Source organism: Notolepis coatsorum, assembly GCF_963971535.1.
Source record: "Notolepis coatsorum genome assembly, chromosome: 13".
Classification (NCBI taxonomy): domain Eukaryota; kingdom Metazoa; phylum Chordata; class Actinopteri; order Aulopiformes; family Paralepididae; genus Notolepis; species Notolepis coatsorum.
The window spans coordinates 81,528,511-81,553,187 of NC_140177.1; the positions used below are offsets into that span (position 1 = coordinate 81,528,511).

The window sequence follows — 24,677 nt, forward strand, 5'->3', positions numbered from 1 at the left end:
CCTTGGTTTCGGTGAGTCTCAGCGCTCAGGCAGGAGCGCTTGATTTCGTCTCTCTCCGTGGCGGGATCTCCTGCTATGAGCCTCTCCTCTGTCATCTGGTGTCAGTGGCTCTGCGTCTCCGGCTCTCGAGTCTCCGGGTGGTGAGTCTCTCTCCGTCTGTCCAGGTCTGTCTGTGTCGCTCCAGCTCCCTCCTCTGTCTTCTCACCTGCCCTTTTAATGAGATAGAAAAGACCTTTCCCCTGCCTGTCAGGTGACGTCACCCCGCAATCGGGCTTCCCCATTGGCCAAATTCCTTCTAGTAGGAACTTTCTGTGAGTGACACGTCCTCCTGTTCTGTTGACACAACGTTACACAGTAGAATCCGCCTGGCTGTTAGCAGTTAGCCATTCTATTACATTACCTTATTGGGGGATCCTTTCAGCTCCTCTCTCCGTGAACAGAAAATAGAGCATGAGCTGTTTCCATCTACAAACACTTTACCATGCTGTAATTGCTTTTTAGAATAATATGATTATTCTTTATTGTCTAGACAGTGACTAACAGTCTTTTCTTCAGTTCGGTCCACATGTTACTTATGTAATTGAACTATTTAATGTTATATCCTACTGTTTGTATTCCTATTTCAAAGTAATCTTTAATCTAGTTTTAGCTTTATTTGATCACTAAGTATTTTGTTATTAATTTACTAATTAATTTATTTGTTATTTAATTTATTAATTAACATTAATTTACAAACGATGTCTTTGTATTTGGTTCACTTATTGTCAACTTTTCATGCCTGCCAAACCTATTTATCTAAGGTGATTTGGTATGACAACTCCCTTTTTGTACATTATTGATTGCACTGTTTTCTAAGGACATCTAACTAATCTCTCTGACAAAGCCATCAGTTTTATCTATTTCCTCAAGGTCTAAAACTGTCTAGTCTATCTATTCTATAGTTAATGTATAACTGGTGGCAGTCTGCTTAAATTCCAATATCCTTGAGCCTGTTAAATGTATTTCCTAAAGTCAGTCAAATCGGATGTGTAAGGGGAAATTCCAAATGGTCTGGTGTTTCCTTTCTGACCTCTGGGCCTTAGTCTTCTGACCAGCTGCCGTGTCGTAACCTGAAATTACCTTCCAGTCCTTCCTGGGTTCCAACGGCTGCTCAGCTAGTGTCAACAGACCTCTGACCTCAACTGTATTTTAAGTTCCTGTTCTAAGATAATTAGTTCCTCTTTTATCTCTTACCACCTACTATAAACAAGCCTCGCTTCCTGCCAGATGGTTGGGTGAGGGGCGATGTCCTCTAAATCCTACTCTCTTTAGGCCTGTTGTCACGCCACCATTTCTCTCGGAGCCCCTGTGGCTCGTCTGCCAAATCAGCATTTTGTCTAATATTATTTTGTACAGTTTAGTTGCTATTTTCATGTTTCGTTTTGATAAATTCACGACACATCTTCATAGCAATCAATGAAAACAAAGATGGATGGGATACCAACGTCAGAGTAGTTGTGCTCTTGTGATTGGTCAAAGATCGGCAAGGCTTATGAGTATTGTAGTAGTGGAAACGAGTAAAGATTACGATATAAAACTCAAAGATTAAGTTGACACATTTACCTTTATTGGTTGTAACAGTGAACGAATTAATCTATCTCCATCAAAGGCTGTAATATTGATTCCACTGGGCAGCTGCAATGGAACCTCCCTCCCCAGGTCTATAGTTGCAAATGAACCCTTCAAACTAAAATAGTATGCTGAAGAGAGCAAACTGTGCTTTTCCTCTTGACAAATTAGACTACTTAATGTTCAGGTATAAATCTTTGAATCCTTGTCATAGTATCGAAGCCATCTTTGAGCCACCTATTCACCTATTCCATTTTACAATGGCTAGTGAGATTGTTACAGTAATTTTGGCAAATTGTATCCCGAGTCAACAGCAACTGCACTCAAGTTGTGATGACATGAGCACCATGTTTGAGACACTTAAATAATTATTCTGCTGTGTGCATTATTCTTTCTAGAGAGAAAGGGGGGGAGTTCAAGCAAATATGTACATCTGGTGGACATGCATGTGTGTGAAAGCAAGTGTGTGTCTGTACAATAGTATGTATACTGTATAATGTCTATAGAATGCATCCATATCCTCTGAGGCCTCTGGATCGTGATTGGCTAGGAGCTAAGAGGTAATGAGACAGACAGCACCAGTGGAGGATGTGGGACAACTATTATGACCTCTCACTAGACCTCTCACTATAGACCTCTCACGGGTCACGTATTGTCTGGCGGCTCCCAAGTCTCCAGTCTTTGCTGCAGCTATAGGACAATTAAAGGACTATTAATAGTTCGCTCCTAGCTTCGTCTGTGGTCCATGCAGCTGTGGTCCCGTGAACAAAGCCTTCTGATATACATTTCTCTCTCTGAGAAGGCAATGGATTTAGAATTTTAAGCAGCAGTTTAAAAAAAGGAAAAATGGCTAGCCAAAACTAGCTTAGCATTGCAGATGGCGCCGCTACGTCCGGCCGCCTGTCTGTGCGCTCCGTCGAGACTGTGCATACTTTTGTTAATATTTATAGTTTTAAGAGTTTTGTCTGTACCAACAGTAGGTGCATTTAATGTGTATGACCGTCAGTCACTTATAGACATTGGATTACGGGAAACTTACCGACTGGATTACTCTCTGGATCAGCTCTCTGAACCGCAACAATGGCCCGTTGAGATCTTGAGGACATCAGGACCGGATCTCGCCCCCAGGGACAAAGGACCCAGACGGCGAGGAAAGAGAGCTGGAGTCCGTAACAGGCTGAGAACCAGGCGGCACAGGACACCACTACCCAGTATATTGCTAGCCAATGTACAATCAATAGACAATAAACTAGACGACATCCGAGCAAGGATTCAATTCCAGAGAGACGTTAGGGACTGTAACGTTCTCTGCTTCATCGAGACGTGGCTGGCGCCAGAAGTCCCAGACCACGCCATCCAACCGGCCGATCATTTCTTCATTCACCGCAAGGATAGAACAGCAGAATCCGGTAAACAACGTGGAGGAGGTATTGCCTTCATGTTGAACAAAAATTGGAGTGACCCAACTAACGTGAAGGAACTATCCAACCACTGCTCCCCAGAACTGGAATATATAACCATCAAGTGTCGTCCTTTCTTCCTCCCGAGGGAGTTAACGGCGATCGTCCTGGTCGGAGTGTATATTCCACCGCAAGCTGAAGCCAGCAACAAGGTTGCGCTCTCCAGACTACACGACGAGGTAAATAGAATCCAAGAGGCGAATGTTAACGCCGCCATTTTAGTTCTGGGAGATTTCAATAGCGCCAATCTGAGAAAGGTATTGCCCGACTTCTATCAGCATGTGACTTGCAACACCAGAGGCGGTAACATCCTAGATCACTGTTACACGCAATTTAAAGGTGGCTACAAGGCTCATTCTGATAGTGGCTTCGGTAAGTCAGATCACGCATCAATTTTTCTTACACCGAAGTACAGACAGAGAATTAAAAGTACTCCCGTAGTCTCGCGAGAGGTGCAGAAATGGGATGTGACGTCAGAGGATACGATCCGGTCAGTGTTTCACAACACAGACTGGAATGTGTTCCGCGACACAGATAACATTAATGCCTACACGGAGACAGTGCTGGACTATGTTTGTACTAGGGTGAAAGAAACAATCCCCACTACCAAAATGAAAGTTTACCCAAATCAAAAACCCTGGGTAGACAAATCCGTCCGTGAAGCTCTGAGAGAGCGCACCAAAGCATACAACGACGGCCTAGAGGCAGGCAACATGAATGACCACAAGGTGGCGCGATACAACGTAAGGAGGACTGTGTCAGAGGCCAAACGACGCTACAGGGATAAAATTGAACTCCAGTTTGAACAAGCTGACTCTAGAGCTATGTGGCAGGGGCTCAAAACGATGACAGACTACAAAGGCGCCTCCCTCAAACTGAACAGTGACATCTCCTTAGCAAATGACCTCAATACCTTCTATGCGAGGTTTGATGCTGGTAATAACAACACCAGCTCACAAGCCTCGGCAATGGGGGGGGGGGGGGGGTCGGCTGCTGATGGAGGCGCAGTGTTCAGGGTAACAGAGCATGAGGTGAGGCGGACCTTTAAAAAAGTGAATATCAGGAAGGCAGCAGGTCCAGACGGCATCCCCGGCCGCGTCCTAAAAGTCTGTGCCGACCAACTGGCCCCAGTATTCACTGACATATTTAACCTGTCCTTAGAACAGGCTGTCATCCCCACCTGCCTGAAGAAGTCCACTATTATCCCTGTACCCAAAAAATCCAAGCCTGCTTGCCTCAACGACTACCGCCCTGTAGCTCTCACCTCCATAGCCATGAAGTGCTTCGAGAAGCTAGTAAAGGGCTACATCTGCTCCTCCCTCCCCATCAACATGGACCCCCTGCAATTTGCATACCGCCCCAACAGGTCCACGGAGGACGCCATATCCCATGTGCTGCACACAGCAGCATCACACCTGGACAAGAGGCAGGGGAACTATGTGAGAATGCTATTCATCGACTACAGCTCGGCATTCAATACCATAGTCCCCTCCATACTCATAGCCAAGCTCAGGGACCTGGGCTTGGGCTATGACCTCTGCCAGTGGGTCTTGGACTTCCTGACTGGCAGACCCCAGGTGGTGAGAGCAGGCAACTGCACCTCCTCATCCATCACCCTCAACATAGGGGCCCCCCAGGGCTGTGTTCTGAGTCCCCTCCTCTACTCCCTGTACACACACGACTGTGTGGCTCAGCGGAGTAGCAATACAATCGTCAAATTTGCTGACGACACAGTGGTGGTGGGCCTGATCTCTGCCAACGACGAGAGGGCCTACCTGGAAGAGGTCAAGGTCCTGGCGGGATGGTGCCAGGAAAACAGCCTCTCCCTGAACGTCAGCAAAACAAAGGAGATGATTGTGGACTTCAGGAGGTCGGGGGTCAAGGACTACAGCCCCCTCAGCATCGACGGGGCACCGGTTGAGAGAGTCAACAGCTTTAAGTACCTCGGAGCCTACATATCCGAGGACTTGACATGGACCACACACATTAACAGTGTTGTGAAGAAGGCACGACAACGCCTCTACTTCCTCAGGCGCCTAAGGAAGTTCCAAGTCAGCCAGAAGATCCTTAAGAACTTCTACTCATGTACAATAGAGAGCATCTTGACCGGCAACATCACCTCCTGGTTTGGGAATAGCACTGCACAAGACCAAAGCAGACTACAAAGAGTGACACGTTCAGCCGAACGCACAATTGGAGGGGGGCTCCCCACCCTCCAGAACATTTACTACAAGCGTTGCAAGGGCAAGGCTAAGAGAATCATTAAAGACTCCAGTCACCCGAACAACTGCCTCTTTGAACTGCTGCCGTCAGGCAAGCGATACAGGAGTCTCAAGGCGAGCACAGAAAGACTCAGAAGAAGCTTCTATCCCCAGGCCATCAGGCTGCTAAACGAACAATGAATGAACACTACACAACAACAACCACCAAACGCACATAGCACACACATCCACACGCACACACTCACTTTAAACAAACACACTGTAGCACCCACTCCACACACTTATAGCACACACCCACTTTAAACAAACACACTGTAGCACCCACTCCCCACACTTTATATTTATGGATGAAGGATTGCACTACAACTCGTACACCTTACTGTAAATTGTACCTAAAATTGTACCTCATCCCATTTCTGCTTTGCACTAGATAGTACTGTACATTAGTACACTGCATAGTATTGTGTATTGTATATTATATGGTAACTCAGAACATTGTACATATGTCTATACCGAACACTGTGACCTCATTTTCTTCTTCTAAATTCATGCTATATTATGTTATTATGTTATTTGATACTATCTTGTCTAGCACAGTCTCTGGAGCGTAACAGTAAGAAGCATTTTGTATGAAAGTATTCTGTACTTCTGTATGACAACTATTAAAGAACTTGAACTTGAACAGATCAGGTCACCTGACATCACCAGCGTCAGTGCGTTCTCTGCAACATCCGGTCATTTAGGGTTAGCAGTTTGGCGTTTAGAAATTGGAACGTTAACAAAACATGAAATCTTTTGGTGAAATTCTATTTTGCAGTATCACGGACAACATTACTGGTAAACAGGAAAGGAAAAGACTTCATTTCTGCCATAGGCAGAAAAGAAATGCACCATTGCTCCTCATAATGACGTGACCACGTGAGAGGTCTATAAATCTTCCTGTTTGATGAACAAGAGAAACATTGAGACTGTAAAGTGCCATGTAGTGAACCAAGTTATCACTGCTGAGAGAGAGAGGGAAAGAGAGAGGGAGAGAGAGAAAGGGAGAAGGGGGTAGGAGGGGGGCATATAATGAAAAAGAAAGAAAGGGAGAAAAAAGACGAGAGACAGAGGTAGAGAGAGAAAAAGAGAGATGAAAATATACGAATTTCTGTAGAAACTTTGTCAAAGACGTGAAGAAGGATCGTGGAAAAACTTGTCATGGTTCAAAAAACGGTATGTGGATTAGTTTGTTGTAGTGGGAAGAGGTCTGTGTGTTTTTGTGTGTAGAGGAGACATTTGCATATTCTGTGTAGTGTTTGCATATGTGTATGCAAACACTACCAAAAAAAAGGGAAAGTACCTGTAAAAAAAAAAACTGTTATTAAAATTAGAATATCTACAAATTACCTTGAATAATATTTTGACTACTGTTGTCTTAGTTTGATGAAGAGGGGGGGGGGTTGTATCGTCAGGGTCCTGCAGAAACCTTTTATCTCCAAAAAATATTTTAATAATAATAAACGGTTCATGAAAACAATGACAACAATGCATTTTCTTTTTTTAAATGTAAAAATTTTACGACACATTATCAAACTTTTGGCTTGGACCAGGGGTGTTATATATATATATAATAACACTACAATGTTGGCTTCAAGGACAAAACTTTTCCAGGAACTGAGACTCTGTTGATGTTCCACCATCTTCACGAGGACTCAATAAAGCTGTATCTAATGCTGTTGTCCTCAATGGCTCTTTTGTTGGTTTACTGCTGACGTGTGTTTAACTTCATGGCTGAGTTTAAGTGTGGGAGAAGAAATATTTTTGTGAGAGAGATAAATAACAGATCATAAGCTCTAAAAGAAATAATAATTAATGTCACAGTGCATTGTCTCTCTTGAGTTTAATTGACATATCTCAAACCCTGCCCTCTTTTCTTTATCCTCCAATCACAACAGTTGTGATTGGAGGATAAAGAACAGAGGGCAGGGTTTGAGATATGCCAATTAAATAAATAGGACTGGTGAAGGTAGCTGATACAATTTATGTGACGATTTGTAAAAGTTGTCCCATATTTAGTATCTTTACAGCAATTTTATCCGAAGAAACGAAATAAAATGTTACTTTTAATTATTATTTATTACCCATATTACAAATAATCTAATACAAACAGGATAGTAGATTAGGTAGGCAGAGTTCCTGACATTTAATTGATTAATTAAAGATTATTAAAGAAACAGTTTGTTAAGGCTTGACAACCCTGACTAAACAGCAAGGACATACTGTATGTAATTTCCCCCCAGTGCCTAAATAATGATTTTTAAATTCATACCAAGAGGGAAAACATAAATTGTTTCCATAATTAACACAATATTTCTGACCAGCTAGTTCTAGACCAGCTTCTAGTTTACTTAGACTAGAAGAATACTGAACGAAATGGGGAATGTATCTTCTTTGAGAAATTAGGGTTGAACACATTGAAGTTCAAACAAGTCTGCTCTCCCCATCCTGGTTGGCACCACAGTACTCCACCAGGTCAGTTCATGTTTCCTTGTGTATGTGTTGTACCCATATCTTCCTTGGGGTGACCCGGCCTCCAATCTGTCTGCGTTGACCATATTCACACGGTGGCCATTTTGCTCTTCTGTCACACTCAGGATGGGATTCCTTTCCACCCTGTTCCCACCCTGTGAATATGGTCAATGGATGAAGTTTAATTTAATATGATCTACATCCATTTATCCTGTATTTAGAAGAAACGTGATTGCCTGAGTGGCGCTGAGGCCCACATCTTGTAGATTAACCCCAAGAGAACTAGAGCTTGAACAGAACAACTGTTTCTTCTGCCAAATTACTGCTGTGAATCTCACCTCAATAGTTGGTCTGACGTGATGTTTTTACAATGCTTATAGCCTTTATCTTATTTCCATACCAGCATTCGTTTTCCTATGCTTTTTATGTTGTATTAAATAAAATAAAAGTTCTTATGTACCTTAGATACTATTGCTACCATGTATGTATATATGTGGTTCATTACATGTATATACATGTATATATATATGTATGTATTCATATAATTGATGATTTCTCCATTGACTTCTGTAGTAAAATTGGACAGGAAAAAAAGAACTGAAATTGCATATATCTATACTTTTACTTATAGTGACCGGTGGGTGATGATTGGACAACATAACACTCAGCTACATATCCCCATACTGTGTTTGAGTATTGTGATGGAGAGTCCACTGTACACCTAAAATCCCATTAAGTCCCATTCAAATGTATTGAATTTAATTGTATTGTTGGTCTTTGCTTTGTTAACACAAAATACTAAATTATATCACGAAGGGCCACTTGTGGGTCTTAGACTTAAGACGTCATTAATAGCAAAGGGTTGGCAACCAAATATGCAATACTTTTCGTCCTCTAAAATAGTGTGGCTATAAACAAGATTTAAGAGATTTATTTACATACCAGGCATACAGTGAAATGCAGTTGGCCATGCCTGCTTCGATTGTGCAAGAATACAATAGTAAATAATAGTAAATAGTAATAAAATAAGTAGAATAGACATGTTAAAATAGACATGTTAATAAATCCTGAGATAATTGCAATACAATGTTGAGCTACGACTTAAAGGCACTGGGTCCTATGTACACTACTATACAATATAAAGTTGTACTTCTATGTCCCTATGCTATACTTGCTATTACTAACTATACTATGCAATAATGCAATAATGCAAAACAAAGGGCTACAAATCCTACATGGTTCACCTGATATGGATGTAAACAGCAACGATAAATTAAAGCGGAACGTCTGCCTTTTAACCTCATAGTCATTGTTTCATTTCAAATCCAGTGAGCTAAGCGGCTAGAGCACAAAGCCAAAACAACAACACATGTTTCTCTGTCAGAACACGTACGGGCTGCACTGTCCAGGTATGTGTGGAGCCCTTTCTGCTTTCTCAATTGTTGTCCCTCTATGGCTTAAAATAGCCTGTATGTTCTGCTTCTGGCTTAGTATGAGTACATCCTCACATGTCACTTGGTAAACAGGATATCTGATGCTGATGGGTGATTTTATTAATGGAGTTTCATGATTTGATTGAAAATCTCTACTGTTCTCACCCCTCCCCCCTCATTTCATCTGAAATAAATAATATAAATCAGTTTGCTGCACATTATCACAATCTCAACGCATAATAATTACATTTAGATCCTCATTTAAACAAGGGGCGGTGGAAGACCTCTCCTTTCCTCTCATCTTTTTTTTTCTTTTTCTGCTGTGATGTTTTTGCTAACTTTTTTTTAAAAACCTTTCTAATGTTCCTGTGAATAAGTGCATATGTAGCAGAGGGTATGTATGTACATGGGTACATGAATGTGTGGTGTGTCAGTGAGTATGGGTACAACAAATGTATGTATGGTAGTGTGTCTATAGATAGGTACATCATGGATGTGTTGTGTGGTAGAGTGGGTATGTAGGTTTAGTTGTTTTAGGTGCTGCACGAACCAATCTCGTTGTACTGGATTGTGCAATGGCAATAAAGCTTTCTACTTCTACTTCTACTTCTCCTCTCCTCTCCTCTCCTCTCTTCTCCTCTCCTCTCCTCTCCTCTCCTCTCCTCTCCTCTCCTCTCCTCTCCTCTCCTCTCCTCTCCTCTCCTCTCCTCTCCTCTCCTCTCCTCTCCTCTCCTCTCCTGTGTGTGTGTGTCTGTTCGAATTTGAGGCGTAGGGAATGAATGTAAGTCAAGGAATTTTACATTATAACATTGTTGATATATATTACGGTTATAGGTTCGAAAAAAAAAAAAAAAAAAATGAAATATCCTCACACGTATAATGACATAAAATGTGTGTGTGTTATGTGTGTCCACAGGGCCCCCAGATGGGAACATTTATTGGGGTGTACCTCCCCTGCATGCAGAACATCCTGGGGGTGATCCTCTTCCTGCGCCTCACCTGGATTGTTGGCACCGCCGGCATCCTGGGCTCCTTCGCCATTGTCTTCATGTGCTGTGCATGTGTGAGTATCTATCTATCTATCTATCTATCTATCTATCTATCTATCTATCTATCTATCTATCTATCTATCTATCTATCTATCTATCTATCTATCTATCTATCTATCTATCTATCTATCTATCTATCTATCTATCTATCTATCTATCTATCTATCTATCTATCTATCTATCTATCTATCTATCTATCTATCTATCTATCTATCTATCTATCTATCTATCTATCTATCTATCTATCTATCTATCTATCTATCTATCTATCTATCTATCTATCTATCTATCTATCTATCTATCTATCTATCTATCTATCTATCTATCTATCTATCTATCTATCTATCTATCTATCTATCTATCTATCTATCTATCTATCTCTATCTATCTATCTATCTATCTATCTATCTATCTATCTATCTATCTATCTATCTATCTATCTATCTATCTATCTATCTATCTATCTATCTATCTATCTATCTATCTATCTATCTATCTATCTATCTATCTATCTATCTATCTATCTATCTATCTATCTATCTATCTATCTATCTATCTATCTATCTATCTATCTATCTATCTATCTATCTATCTATCTATCTATCTATCTATCTATCTATCTATCTATCTATCTATCTATCTATCTATCTATCTATCTATCTATCTATCTGTCCGTCCGTCCGTCCGTCCGTCCGTCCCTCCCTCCCTCTCACACTCACACTCACACTCACACTCACACTCACACTCACACTCACACTCACACTCACACTCTCACTCACTCAGAGCACAAATTATGTATAGTAATGGACGCGGATAAGGATCAGCTAAACCTGTTTTAAGCTAGGAGATATCTGTGACAGTAAGCGCATTTCCCATCATGTTGGCGTGTTCCTTTAAAACAGTTATAGGCAGGTAATGAATGGTTATTAACCCTTTCACCACCATACTACCAAATGGTTAACCCTTTCACTGCGACAATACAGAAGGTTAACCTGTAGTGTGGTAGTGAAAGGGTTAAGTGCAAACCGAAAGCGTCCAAGACATAAATGTATTACGTTTTAGGTGACTTTTGCAAGAGATTCCATGAGTCTGCTGCACTAATACTAAAGACCAAGATCAGTCCTGGCATGAGGTACTTGAAGAACCAGTCACTGGAGTGAGTTAAATGTGGACCAGGGTTCCAATGCAACAGAAGTAATATTATGATGGTAATTTTCCAACCAGGGCTTTATAGTTATACAGATACCAATGATCTCTCAGTCAGAGAAGACCAACCAACCGTATCATAGAGAATACAGAGGTGAGTATAGTAGCTATCACCAGTAATAAGCCTCAAGTTCCTCAGAGTACACTTGAACCACAAACTAGACTGGTCGGACAACACAGAGGCTCTCTACAGGAAGGGACAGAGCAGGTTGTTTTTCCTGATGAGACTCCGGTCCTTAAACGTGTGCAATAAACTGCTGCAGTCAGTTAACCAGTCTGTAGTAGCCAGCGTCCTCTTGGTTATTAACTGGATTGTTTGGATTGCTGTTGTATGCTGGGCGGGGGGGGGGGGGGGGGGGGGGTAACATCAACTCAAGGGACATCAACAAACTGAACACGCTGGTGAGGAAGGCTAGCTCCATGGTGGGAGTCAAACTGGTCAAACTAAGGGTGGTGGCAGAGAGGAGGATGATAAAGAAGCTGGTCGCTATCCTGGAGAACCCCTCCCATCCCCTCTATGAGGAGCTAGCCAAGATGAGGAGCACGTTCAACCACAGACTCACCAACTAACTGCCTTGGCTAGTCTTTCGTGCCAATGGCCATCAGGCTCCACAACCCAAGGGCATGTACTTCTGCCAGCAACTGGAAAACTAACGGCAGCAGAACTTGAGAACTATTACAAATGTCTGACTCTTAACCTCTAAACCCTGCATGGACTATAACAGACTATAACGTATATTATGACCGATAGGGTATACAGACCTTCATCTGCACCTTGGCGTATACGGCATACTTTTATTCATAGTTTATATACAGATAAAACATTTTATCTAATGCAGATATGATATAATTAGTAACAAATGTAACATCAAGGTTTACATGGGGATTTGTATGTCTCCAGAGCCCAGGAAATTCAGCATATTAGGCAAATAAAAAAATCTGCTTTATTTAATTCCAAATAGCAGTTTTCTTTGGCCAAGTTTCCATCTGATCATGATTATTGCAGGTCAGTGACCAGTACAAACACAAAGCCATCCACTCTGTTGGCAGCATGGTAGCGTGGGAAACAGAACTCTGCCCTACTTTTCGGCCATCTCCAGATCGGCACCGTTTTTGGCATAAGCCAAAGTCACATGAGGCTACCGTAGGTCCAAACTAGCTAACTGCTTCACCGTGATTTCTATGTTAATTTATCTCCACCAGCAGCAACAATGTTCCCAGTACTGAACTATCTCTGTCTCACGCATGCACATTAACTTTCTCTCTCTCTTTTATCTGTATTTTTGGATCATGCACGCTCTTTGAACTAGTGATGGGAATTATGGCTCTTTGAAGGGAGCTGGATCTTTTGGCACTGTTCCTTTCCAAGAGTTGTTCAAAAGAATGGTTCACCGTTCTTTTTTTTTAGGAGGCGGGGGTTACTTGGTTTATCAGTTTTAAATCAAAATATTTGGTTTATCTGCAGAATAATCACTCGGATAATGATACGATTTGGATCAGATTCCAATAGTGCTTTCTGCCAGTTGCTTTGACTATGTTGTAGTGGTATGTTTATAGTGAAGTTTTAACATTGAAGTGAATGGGCACATCAGTAGCTACCACTTACATATCACAGTTGACCAAGTATGGCAATAAAGTGAATAAGGAGAATGTTCAGGCTTCATTAAGCGCTGCAGTGTTAATACAGGATGGATTCATGTGTTTGTGTCTATCTCTCTCACTCTTTCTATCCATCCATCCATCCATCCAATCCATCCATCCACCCACCCTTCCATCCATCCATCCATTAATAAATAAATGTCCCCTCTGCCTCTCCCTCTCTGCCCTACAGACCATGCTGACAGCCATATCAATGAGCGCCATAGCGACAAATGGAGTTGTTCCAGGTACATTATGAAAATGTCCTCTTGTTGTCTATGTTCTATTGTTTATAGTGATATGTAGCAAGCGGATGGTCACTAATATATGATTTCCATGTCTCTAAATTGTATGTGTGTGTTTCTCTTCTCACCAGCTGGTGGTTCATACTATATGATCTCCAGGTCTTTGGGTCCAGAGTTTGGAGGAGCGGTGGGTCTGTGTTTCTACCTGGGAACAACCTTTGCTGGAGCCATGTACATACTGGGCACCATAGAGATACTGCTGGTACAGGATTATTCAATGTTATATACATACATCATTTATGTATAACTGCATTGTGAGTCACACATTGACATATATGGTGTGTTTATTTGTTTATTTGTTTATTTTATGGATCCCCATTAGTCTACACCCATGGGTGAAAGACTATTCTTCCTGGGGTCCGAACACATAACTTACAACATTACAGTACATTACATTACTGTAACTGAGGGGTACAATTCCCTGACTGTATTACTAGATATGATACTTACTACCACTACCTTTGTACTTAATATTCAGCCACCCAGTACACGGCATAAATATATTATCATAAACACTCTCACGTAGATGAAACGGATCCAACACAAATGTACGAAGTCGAAGTATGCGTTTATTACTACACAGCAATGGTGTGTAGAGCAAGCACTTAATCACTTAATTACATTTATGAATTGAAATAGTATGCACTTTTATGGCAAAGAGTATTCGTCGGTATATCAATAGAGAATGTCCAATCTCTGATGGCGCAGGTGGTAAATATACGACCTGGAATAGTTAAGGAATAACAGCAATGATACTTTAATGATTATATACTAGATACACTAAGGGGGGGTTAATCCGGTCGCTTGTAAGCCGACAGGAGTAGGAGGGGGGGGGGGTAGAATCCGGCTGCCTCGTCCGGCCAAGGGTATCCCAGGTGAACCCACTGTAGTGCCGTTCAATGCGCCGGCGATCCTTGGACCACAGATGAAAGCAGGTGGACTCTTTGTGGGCCGGCTCTCTCCGGTCCACGGGGGAGAGACGTGAAGCGACCTCGTCTTGCAGAGCGTCTCCTCACCTTGCGTCCTCTCCAGGGGGGGGGGTTCCAACACACGGCAGTGTCGGGGGTCTTTATCCATGGAATAATCAAAGTATACAAAGCATAATCCGTGCCTGGGAAGGCGGGCTGTCGTCGGTAGAATAATCCGGTATACAGGTCCACTCGCTCGTCGGCTCTGGGGCTCCTCGGGTGCAGCTTCACATGGGGTCAACCACCCTGGGTAAGCAGCCAGTTCTCTGCCCGAAACGATGGGGTACTGACTACGGTAGTATTCTCACCGCACGAAGCACTATATATTAACAGACTATTATTAGCTTAATAGACTACGTCCAACTCGACGATATAGTGCCAAATATGACTATTCAAATATTAATATACACGATGTCTCAATACCGATGGTAGGCGAACTTGGCCTTACTCCCACACGTGGCGTCGCGGGGAGGCTTTACGTCTGTGACTCTATTGGAGGGTAAGAAACTGGACTGAAAAGAAAGTCCTACTTTAGTAGCGCAGTATATATACGCACTATGAACAAATAGTCCCATTAGTGGTGCGGTAGCCAGATTCCTACGCGGAACTAGGACTTGTTCGTACATGTGGAGCGGTACGTTTGAACTGGGTCTGAGGGGTATGGCAGCCTGGCACCAAGGTCTCGACCAATAGTAGAATGGAGACTATTATGGGATGTTCAGTAGGCTAGAATGGATATTCAATGCATATTGTACAAGGAATATACAAGGGATATCAGGGAATATTAGAGAATATACAAATACAATTAAATATATATATATAAATAAATATATATATTCGGTTTAATCTGGCCCTTCACAACAGCCACCCCCTGAATAGGTCCCAGACCTAATCAGTTAAACAGAGACAGATTAATCGCGTTGTCTATTTACACATAAGGGTTTGCTGTAGGGGTCAGTCAACTTCACAAAGTCATAGGGTTGTAGGGTCATGGTCATCATCGATTGTGTCTGGGAGTCGAGGCAGTTCTATGAGCCTCGCCACGGGACGGGTGTAAGTGCGACCCTGGACGAGCACTTCAGCTGCTCGGACCTTGCCGTCGGCACCGGTGATCACTTTGCTTACGCGGCCGGCCGGCCACATAGCTCTGGGCAGTGATTGATCAATAATCATGACGACTGTTCCTTCTGTCAAATTGTCTCTCTCCTTTACCCACTTCTGGCGGGTCTGTAGAGACGGTAGGTAGTGCAGTAGGAAACTGTTCCAAAACTTGTCGGCTAATACTTGGCTGTACCTCCACATTCGTTGGCCGTTCGCTTCTTCAGGCCGGTACATTGTCTGGGGTAATGCAGGATCTAGCCGCCCCATCAGGAGTGTGTTGGGGGTAACTGGGTCGATATCCGCCACATCACTGGAGACATATCCGAGGGGCTTCGAGTTAAGTACTCCCTCAATCTCCGTGAGGACTGTCATTAGGACTTCTTCCGCCACAGTCTGGGCCCCAAGTACTGCGTACAGGGCTGTCTTTATGGAGCGCACTTCTCGTTCCCAAGTGCCACCGGAGTGGGGTGCGTTTGGGGGGTTGAATTGGAAATCAACCTGTGCTGGAGCGAGGTGGGTCTTAAGTTCTGGGCCCATAGCTTGGAAGCTCTCTCTCAGCTCTCTTTCGCCGCCTTTGAAGTTTGTCCCATGATCGGACAATAGGGTAGACGGTCTTCCTTTCCGTGATGTGAATCTACGGAAGGCCATAAGGAATGAGTCTGTGCTCATGGTCGGGAGAAGCTCGATGTGTATCGCTCTGGTGGTCATGCATTTGAATACAATACCCCACCGCTTCTCGGTTCCTCTTCCTTTCTTTATGTGCAGCGGGCCAAAGCAGTCCATACCCGTTGAGTGGAATGGCTTGTCACCGATTCGGAGGCGACATGGAGGAAGGTCAGCCATCCTTGGTATGCTGGGCTGCGCGCGCCACTTGCGGCAGTCTAGACATGTTCGCTGGAAGCGTCGTACCGCCTCTCTTCCTTGTAGGATCCAGTAACGACGTCTGATTTCCGCGAAGACTCTTTCTGCTCCTGCGTGATGTACATCCTCATCGTATTTCTTTATAATCAGCTCTGTGACCTTGTGTCGGCTGTTCAATACGATCGGGTATTTAATGTCATCCGGTAGATTGGGGGCTCTGCGTAGGCGACCACCCACTCTGATGAGGGTATAAGCGTCGCTCTCGGGGGCCAGATGAATTAATCTGCTGTCGGATGGGACGGGCTTTCCTCCCTGTAGACAGGCCAATTCATCGGGGAACGAGTCTCTCTGGGCTCGCTGCAGTAGAAGCAATTCTGCTTCCTCGTAGTTAGCTGCTGACATATCAGCGGGGGACTTGCACTCCGGGTGGTACCGCAGGAATGTTCTTTGTTGTGCACTCTCTATGGACGTGCAATCGTCTATGTTAGGGTCGGTGGAGGCTACGGTGCTCAATCCACAGAACACAGACTTCTTATTTTCCACCTCCTCTGGACTTGCTTCCCTCGGGATAGGCATGGGCCACTGTCCTTCCGGGAGTCTTAGGAATGCGGGGCCGTCACTGTAGACATTGCGACGGGTGAGGTCATCCAGGGGCATCCCCCGGGTGATGACGTCAGCTGGGTTCTGTTTTGTATCAACGTAGCGCCACTCTGTTTCTCCGGTTAACTCTTCGGTTAAGTCTTGAATCTCGGTGACTCTGACTCCCACGAAGACTTTGTACTTGCATGAGTCCGATTTGATCCAGGCGAGTACCGTCGTGGAATCTGACCACAGGATTGTTCTAGACACCGGTATGGTGAGCTCACGTTGGATGAGCGTGGCTAGGTGCGCTCCGGCTAGGGCTGCGCAGAGCTCTAGACGTGGGATAGATTGTTGCTTGCGTGGGGCTATTCTCGAGCGGGCGAGGACAAATGCTGTGTAGATCTCTCCCCCCTGGTCTTGGGCCCGCAAGTAGGCTACTGATCCGTATGCGACCTCTGAGGCGTCACTGAAGACGTGTAAGTCCATTTTACATGTCTCTGGCCTCACCGTGGGTGGGAAGTAGCTTCGGCGCATATTAACGCCTGGGAGTGAGTGGAGCTCCATCTCCCACTCTCTCCAGGTGGATGCAAGGTGTGCGGGAATGGGGTCATCCCAGCCCTGGTCCTTGTCCCACAATGCTCGTACAATCATTTTTGCCCTGGTGGTGTACGGTAGAATACATCCTAGCGGGTCATATTGTCGGGCGAGTGTTGTGTACACACTCCGTCTGGTGGTCGGCGCCGCCGCCGGCCTTCCCTGCTCCGTAGTCAGGGGCTTGTGTCTGTAGTGCAGCGAATCTGTTTTGAATCGCCACACCAATCCCAGGGTCATCTCCTGGGCTTCTCCCGGGATTGTAGCCATCCAGGTCTCGCTGCTGGCTGCCTTGTCCTCGGAGGAGAGGCTGCGCAGTACTTGCGGATCGCTGCTACATGTTTCTGTAGTGCAAATGTAGCACAGCAGGGGCTGCACGTCGTTCCGAAGGGGAGGACTTCCCATTGGTAGATGGCTGGCTTCTCTCTCCATAGGAACCGTAACAGGGGCTTGTCCGCCTCTACTAATCTCGCCTGCAGGAACATTCCTTTAATGTCCCCGCTGATGGCCACCTTTTCCTGGCGGAAGCGGAGTAGAACGCCGAGTAGGGAGGGGCCGAGTGTGGGACCGGGCAGTAACTCTTTATTCAGATTTTGGGATCCGATCTGGTAGCTGCAGTTAAATACTATGCGGTCTTTACCGTTGTGATGGACCTTGTGGTGGGGCACGTACCACGATTCAGTGGTCTGGTCAGCCTCTTTAATGTCCATCTTTGTGACGTGTCCCGCTGTGATGAGCTTCTCAATCTCAGCGCGGTATACACTCTCTTGGGCGGGGTTCTTGGCTAAGCGCCGCTCCGTGTTCAGCAGGTACCGTTCTGTGGCGTCTGTCTTGGCGTGGAAAGTAGGCATTCCTTCTCGCCGCAGGAGTGGCGTGGCGTATCTCAACACGCCGTTGACCGGGACTCTCTTGGTCCCTGTCTCGAGGAGGTGAATGGCGTAAATGTCATCTTTAGAGCGAATGTCTTTCTTTCCGTTCTTAAAGGGCATTTGTTCCAAGGTCCATAGCCGCTCTACGTGTTGCAGGAGTGCGGTTTCTCCCTCTGTGACTCGGGAGTGGAGACATCTAGTGGCTGTACTTCGGTTGAGAGATTTGGCGAGCGGGCCTTGGAGAGTCCATCCCAAACGGGTCTCGACTGCTGCAGGACAGCCTCGGGGTCCGGTATGAACCCGGTCTATCGGGACAATGAGGTCTGCATGGTCGGAGCCTATCAACAGGGTCGGCATAGCATTGTCTATGAGCGGGATCGGTAACTTGCGCAGATGTACATATTTCTCCATCAGCTTGGCGACGGGGTATGTGTACCGCGACAGTCCTATTTCTTGGCTGGTGAAAGCGTCTGTAATCTGGTACCGTCGCTCAGGCTGGCCGCTTGCTGCGATAGAGAATGAGACATTCTCGCCCTTTATCGTCTTCAAATCTCGTCTTATTGTCCGAATTGTCATTTGGGTTTCGCTTCCCCGCAGCCCTAGCTGGGCCGCAGCGGAGGCGAGCAGCAGGGTCTTCTCTGACCCGTCATCGAGGACGGCGTAAGTGTCCAGGACTTTATTCTGGTAGCTTAGTGTCACACGCACTACTTTTAGGAGTACTCGGGCTCCACTGCTGCTGGCGGGATCGATGTACATGACGCTCGCTTTGCGGCTGGATGGTGCAGGTGAAGGGCGCCGTCTGTTACTGTCGTGAAGTATGTCCAGATGGGCTCCATCGCACTTGGTGCACCTTTTCTTTAAGCGGCATTCGGCTGCCATGTGTGAGCGCGCACAGCGAAAACAGCGCTTGTTGGACTTTATCCATTGACCTGCTTCCTCCGCGTTCAGCTTGGGGAAGGAGTCACATTGCGCTAGCCAGTGTTCTTTCTCACAGTAGGGGCACACTATCTTCCACTTCTCCGTTCTGGAGGGGGTACTGTGGCTCCTGCTGCTCGGTACTGACTCCGATTGGTGCATCACAGTCACCGATCTTCTTCCATCATTTAGTCGTCTGGTTCCTTCTCTGGAGCCAGGGGTGCTCCGTCCGAATGTATCTAGCCGTAGGCTGCTGACTTCTCTCGCCAGGAAGTCTGCTAGATCGAGGAGGTTCGGTTCGGGGCCATTCGGGTCTCTGTGGTCCCTCTGCCGCCTAAAGCGCTCCTGACGAGCGGGCGGCAGCTTCTCCAGAATCCTTTCCACATTTGAGTTGGCGTAAAGTTCATGCCTCCCCTTCTCTCTTTGCGCTCCCAACATCCCTACCAGGGACTGCACTCTGATGGACAGGTCGTCCAGTGCTCGATTGTCTATTGCTGGGGGTAAGCGATCGATGTGTCGGATCTCCTGGATCACGTAATCCCATATGCGCCCATACCTCTGGTCCAATGCTACCAGCGCTGCTGTGTATGGGGTGGTGGAAGTCGCGTAGGCGAGCGCTATGTTATGTGCGCGGGGTACCTTTAAGTGCTTCAGTAGGATGGCGTATTTGTGGCGTTCATCCAATACATCCACCAACATGGTCTCCAGACACATGCGGAGTTCTGTATACTGGGCCCGGTTCTCTTGGGTGAAGTCGGGTACCATAGGCGTGCCAATGTATGACGCTGACTGTGGATACATCGGCGAGCGTTGGGGGAGAGGCTTCCTAGGCGAGTCTCCTCCCGCTCCTTGGTATGGGCTGGTACCGGCAGTGTACCATGGCCCGCTTGTCCAGGTGCTGTTCCTCGGTGCGGGTCGTGCGTCGTGCTCACCCGTGTATAGAGTCGGGGGTCTGTAGCGCAGCTCCGCGGGAGTATAGCCTGGGCTGTACCGGACCTCCTGGTCCGGTAGAGTACTGTGCTGTCTTCGGGTGTGGTTCTCCTCCTCTTCCTCTTCGTCTTCAGTTAGGTCATCCAGTGCTTGTAGTCTCTGGTTTAGCCTCTCCACAGGATATGCTGCTCCTTCCCGGTTGCTAGGTCTCGCTTGGACCGGTGGGGGGAGGTGGTCTGTGGGGGGTATAGACCTCGTCCGTTGGTCAAGTTCAGGGTTGTTTACTCGGCTAGGGGATGCCGCCCTGGAGGTGTGTCTAGACGAGTTCCTGGAGCCTCTGGCGGAGGGAGAGGGTGTTGTCCGTCTGATCAGCTGTTCTATTAGTTGCGACTGCTGTCTGTCGCGCGCTGCGTCCCGTTGAGCACCGGCTCGTTCTCGGGCCACATTCTCTTCCATCTGAATGCGTCTTATTTCTAGACGTATCTGCTCGTGTTCGCTTCGCTGCTGGATCTGCAGTCGGTCGCGTTCAGCAGCGGCGTTCAGGCTGATGAGGAAGGCCTGCTGTAGGGTCCTCTCTGCCTCGCTGGGAGAAGGCGGTTGTATAGGGGAGCCTTCCCTCGGGGTACTCCTTGCGGAGCCTTGGAGCTCTATCTCCACGGTGCTCTCCCCGTCTTCTTCCGTGCCGAGTTCTCTCTCGGTAGCGTTGTATTCCTCCCGGGACTCATCGGGGACTACTTCTTCAGTACTGGCGGGGTGTGAAGTCATGTCTGGTTCCCACTGGTCCCCACCGTGAACTTGGTCAGTTACATTAGAGCCCGTAGGGGCCTCTATGGTCGGGGTAGTCTGGGCGTTGGGGTTAGACATACTTTTACTTTCTAGTTTTACCGCGTTTACTGTTAGTAGAAGACTAGGTTGTTGACTGACAGCGTAAGCCTCTAAGTACTGAGGGAGCCGTCGTTCGCGCTGCGGGCGTTGGTTAGGAGGATCGTTTCGTGGAGTGTTCATCATAGGCCATTTCAATATTAATAACACTATATTAATATTACACTAATTACCCTCCGGCTCGAAGGACCAATTTTAACTGAGGGGTACAATTCCCTGACTGTATTACTAGATATGATACTTACTACCACTACCTTTGTACTTAATATTCGGCCACCCAGTACACGGCATAAATATATTATCATAAACACTCTCACGTAGATGAAACGGATCCAACACAAATGTACGAAGTCGAAGTATGCGTTTATTACTACACAGCAATGGTGTGTAGAGCAAGCACTTAATCACTTAATTACATTTATGAATTGAAATAGTATGCACTTTTATGGCAAAGAGTATTCGTCGGTATATCAATAGAGAATGTCCAATCTCTGATGGCGCAGGTGGTAAATATACGACCTGGAATAGTTAAGGAATAACAGCAATGATACTTTAATGATTATATACTAGATACACTAAGGGGGGATTAATCCGGTCGCTTGTAAGCCGACAGGAGTAGGAGGGGGGGGGGGGTAGAATCCGGCTGCCTCGTCCGGCCAAGGGTATCCCAGGTGAACCCACTGTAGTGCCGTTCAATGCGCCGGCGATCCTTGGACCACAGATGAAAGCAGGTGGACTCTTTGTGGGCCGGCTCTCTCCGGTCCACGGGGGAGAGACGTGAAGCGACCTCGTCTTGCAGAGCGTCTCCTCACCTTGCGTCCTCTCCAGGGGGGGGGGTTCCAACACACGGCAGTGTCGGGGGTCTTTATCCATGGAATAATCAAAGTATACAAAGCATAATCCGTGCCTGGGAAGGCGGGCTGTCGTCGGTAGAATAATCCGGTATACAGGTCCACTCGCTCGTCGGCTCTGGGGCTCCTCGGGTGCAGCTTCACATGGGGTCAACCACCCTGGGTAAGCAGCCAGTTCTCTGCCAGAAACGATGGGGTACTGACTACGGTAGTATTCTCACCGCACGAAGCACTATATATTAACAGACTATTATTAGCTTAATAGACTACGTCCAACTCGACGATATAGTGCCAAATATGACTATTCAAATATTAATATACACGATGTCTCAATACCGATGGTAGGCGAACTTGGCCTTACTCCCACACGTGGCGTCGCGGGGAGGCTTTACGTCTGTGACTCTATTGGAGGGTAAGAAACTGGACTGAAAAGAAAGTCCTACTTTAGTAGCGCAGTATATATACGCACTATGAACAAATAGTCCCATTAGTGGTGCGGTAGCCAGATTCCTACGCGGAACTAGGACTTGTTCGTACATGTGGAGCGGTACGTTTGAACTGGGTCTGAGGGGTATGGCAGCCTGGCACCAAGGTCTCGACCAATAGTAGAATGGAGACTATTATGGGATGTTCAGTAGGCTAGAATGGATATTCAATGCATATTGTACAAGGAATATACAAGGGATATCAGGGAATATTAGAGAATATACAAATACAATTAAATATATATATATAAATAAATATATATATTCGGTTTAATCTGGCCCTTCACAACAATTACAGTAATACAAAAAACAATAAAAACATAAGAAACACTTTAGCCTAAGTACATTCTCAATATCTTTAAAATCTCAAAACAGACAAAGGCTCTAGCCACAAATACAATACTAACTAAACTAACTAACTAAACTAACAATACTAACTAAATAAATCAGTAACTCAACTGTATTTCATTATTCATAACATCGAGCATTTTAAAACTTTTTCTTAAAAGTATCATTATCATTATCATTATCTTCTCAGGTATACAATTCCAGTTTGCAGCAGCTCTATACATTACGGTTCTCTTAAGTGCATTTGTTCTTGTATATGGAACATATATATGGTACTATTTATATATATATGGTATATATACAGTAGTAGGAGCCAGGCAGCCTGACTTATTAAATACTGTATATCTCTTTTACTCCCCAAACCCCCAACTATGCCCCCCTTCTCTATCTCTCCCCACCTCTACCTCTCTGTTTCTCTCCCCATTATTTCCTCCCGCCATTGCCTCTCTCTCTCTCATCCTCCAGACCTATATAGTTCCCTCAGGGGCTAAGTTTTCGGGAGACAACAACATGCGTGTCTATGGCACCTGCTGCCTGGCTCTCATGGCCCTGGTGGTCTTCGTAGGGGTCAAGTGAGTAAACTGCAGAGGTGTGGTGGAAAGTAACACATTACATTTACTCTAGTTACTGTTACGGTCTAATTGATCAGGGCCAAAGGATTACCTCGATGAAAACAAAAGCAATATATCGGAATAATATCAGCAAATTGTGTTAAAAAAGCCTCCCTATATTATTTGGCCCGTTGTATCTGTTTAGTTCAAACACACACGCTCCGTCCTTGATCCTGGCACCTCTGTTTGCAGGTATGTCAACAAGCTGGCCCTGGTGTTTCTGGCCTGTGTGGTTCTATCCATCATGGCCATCTATGCTGGAGTCATCAAAACCGCCATTGAGCCTCCGGATTTCCCGTGAGTCACAAATAACTAAATGCAGCAATTAAGGGTTTTATTCTTGTACTAGTGTAATATGGTATATGCACTGCAGTAGCCTATGAGCAGCAGGCCGGTGACCGGCAGGTCACCAGTTAGAATCCACAAACCAGCTGACAAAACCACGCAGTAGCTATCGTCAGGGTGTCCCTAAGCAAGGCTCTGAGCCTCCAACTACAGCAATATTCTACACAGCCTTGCAGAAAGTGATTTCTTTCCCTTTACCCTCCAGAATTTGCCTGTTGGGGAACCGCACTTTGAATAACCACGCTTTTGACAAATGCCTGAAGACGGAAGAGGTGAAGAACGTGACGTACACCACAGAGCTGTGGTCTCTGTTCTGCGACGGCCCCCACCTCAACGCCACCTGTGACCCGTACTTCACCCGCAACAACGTCACAGAGATACAAGGAATACCTGGGCTACTCAGTGGAGTTATAAAAGGTGTAAAAAAATGTGTTATAGATGTGAAGCATTCTCATATAATACCATAGATTGAACTTGTATTACACAAAGTGTCATGCATGTGTGCTGCCACTAGGGGAAGAGTGGTTAACCGTGAATGAGTGAGGTAGTGCAATTGCCAGTCTATGAGGTGCTTCACATCAATTAACAATTTTGTTAATGAGTTATAAATAATGTAGAACTAATTTGTAAATGTTATACAAATATAGTTATAAATGATTTAATAATAATTTTACGAATGTATATGAATGGTTTGTTCATGATTAGTTCATTATCTACAAATACCTTATAAAGGTCTTATAACTGAGTGTTATTATAAAGTGTTACAGAGTAAGATTTTGAGACGGTACCCATACTTTCACTTAAGTATAATTTCTGGGTACTTTTTACACCCCTGCTTATCGTGTGATTTTAGCAAGTAGCTCCATCACAGGGCTGAGACTGAGCGTCTATCTCTCATATCTCGCG

At 45.3% G+C, this 24,677-nt stretch overlaps 1 protein-coding gene across 5 annotated transcripts in view; it reads left to right on the forward strand.

Annotated features, from left to right (window-relative positions):
* The window catches only part of LOC311239195 (solute carrier family 12 member 7-like), a 114,142-nt gene that overhangs the window by 64,885 nt on the left and 24,580 nt on the right, over positions 1 to 24,677 (forward strand). For 4 of the 5 annotated variants that reach the window (XM_084327477.1, XM_084327478.1, XM_084327479.1 and 1 more), the window contains exons 4-9: positions 10,151 to 10,297; positions 13,321 to 13,375; positions 13,504 to 13,634; positions 23,281 to 23,387; positions 23,619 to 23,723; positions 23,977 to 24,188. In XM_084327477.1, the coding sequence (XP_084183603.1) occupies positions 10,151 to 10,297; positions 13,321 to 13,375; positions 13,504 to 13,634; positions 23,281 to 23,387; positions 23,619 to 23,723; positions 23,977 to 24,188 (757 nt within the window). Of the gene's footprint in view, positions 1 to 6,383; positions 6,506 to 10,150; positions 10,298 to 13,320; positions 13,376 to 13,503; positions 13,635 to 23,280; positions 23,388 to 23,618; positions 23,724 to 23,976; positions 24,189 to 24,677 lie in introns of those variants that run through there. The other variant, XM_084327481.1, reaches the window with a different exon arrangement.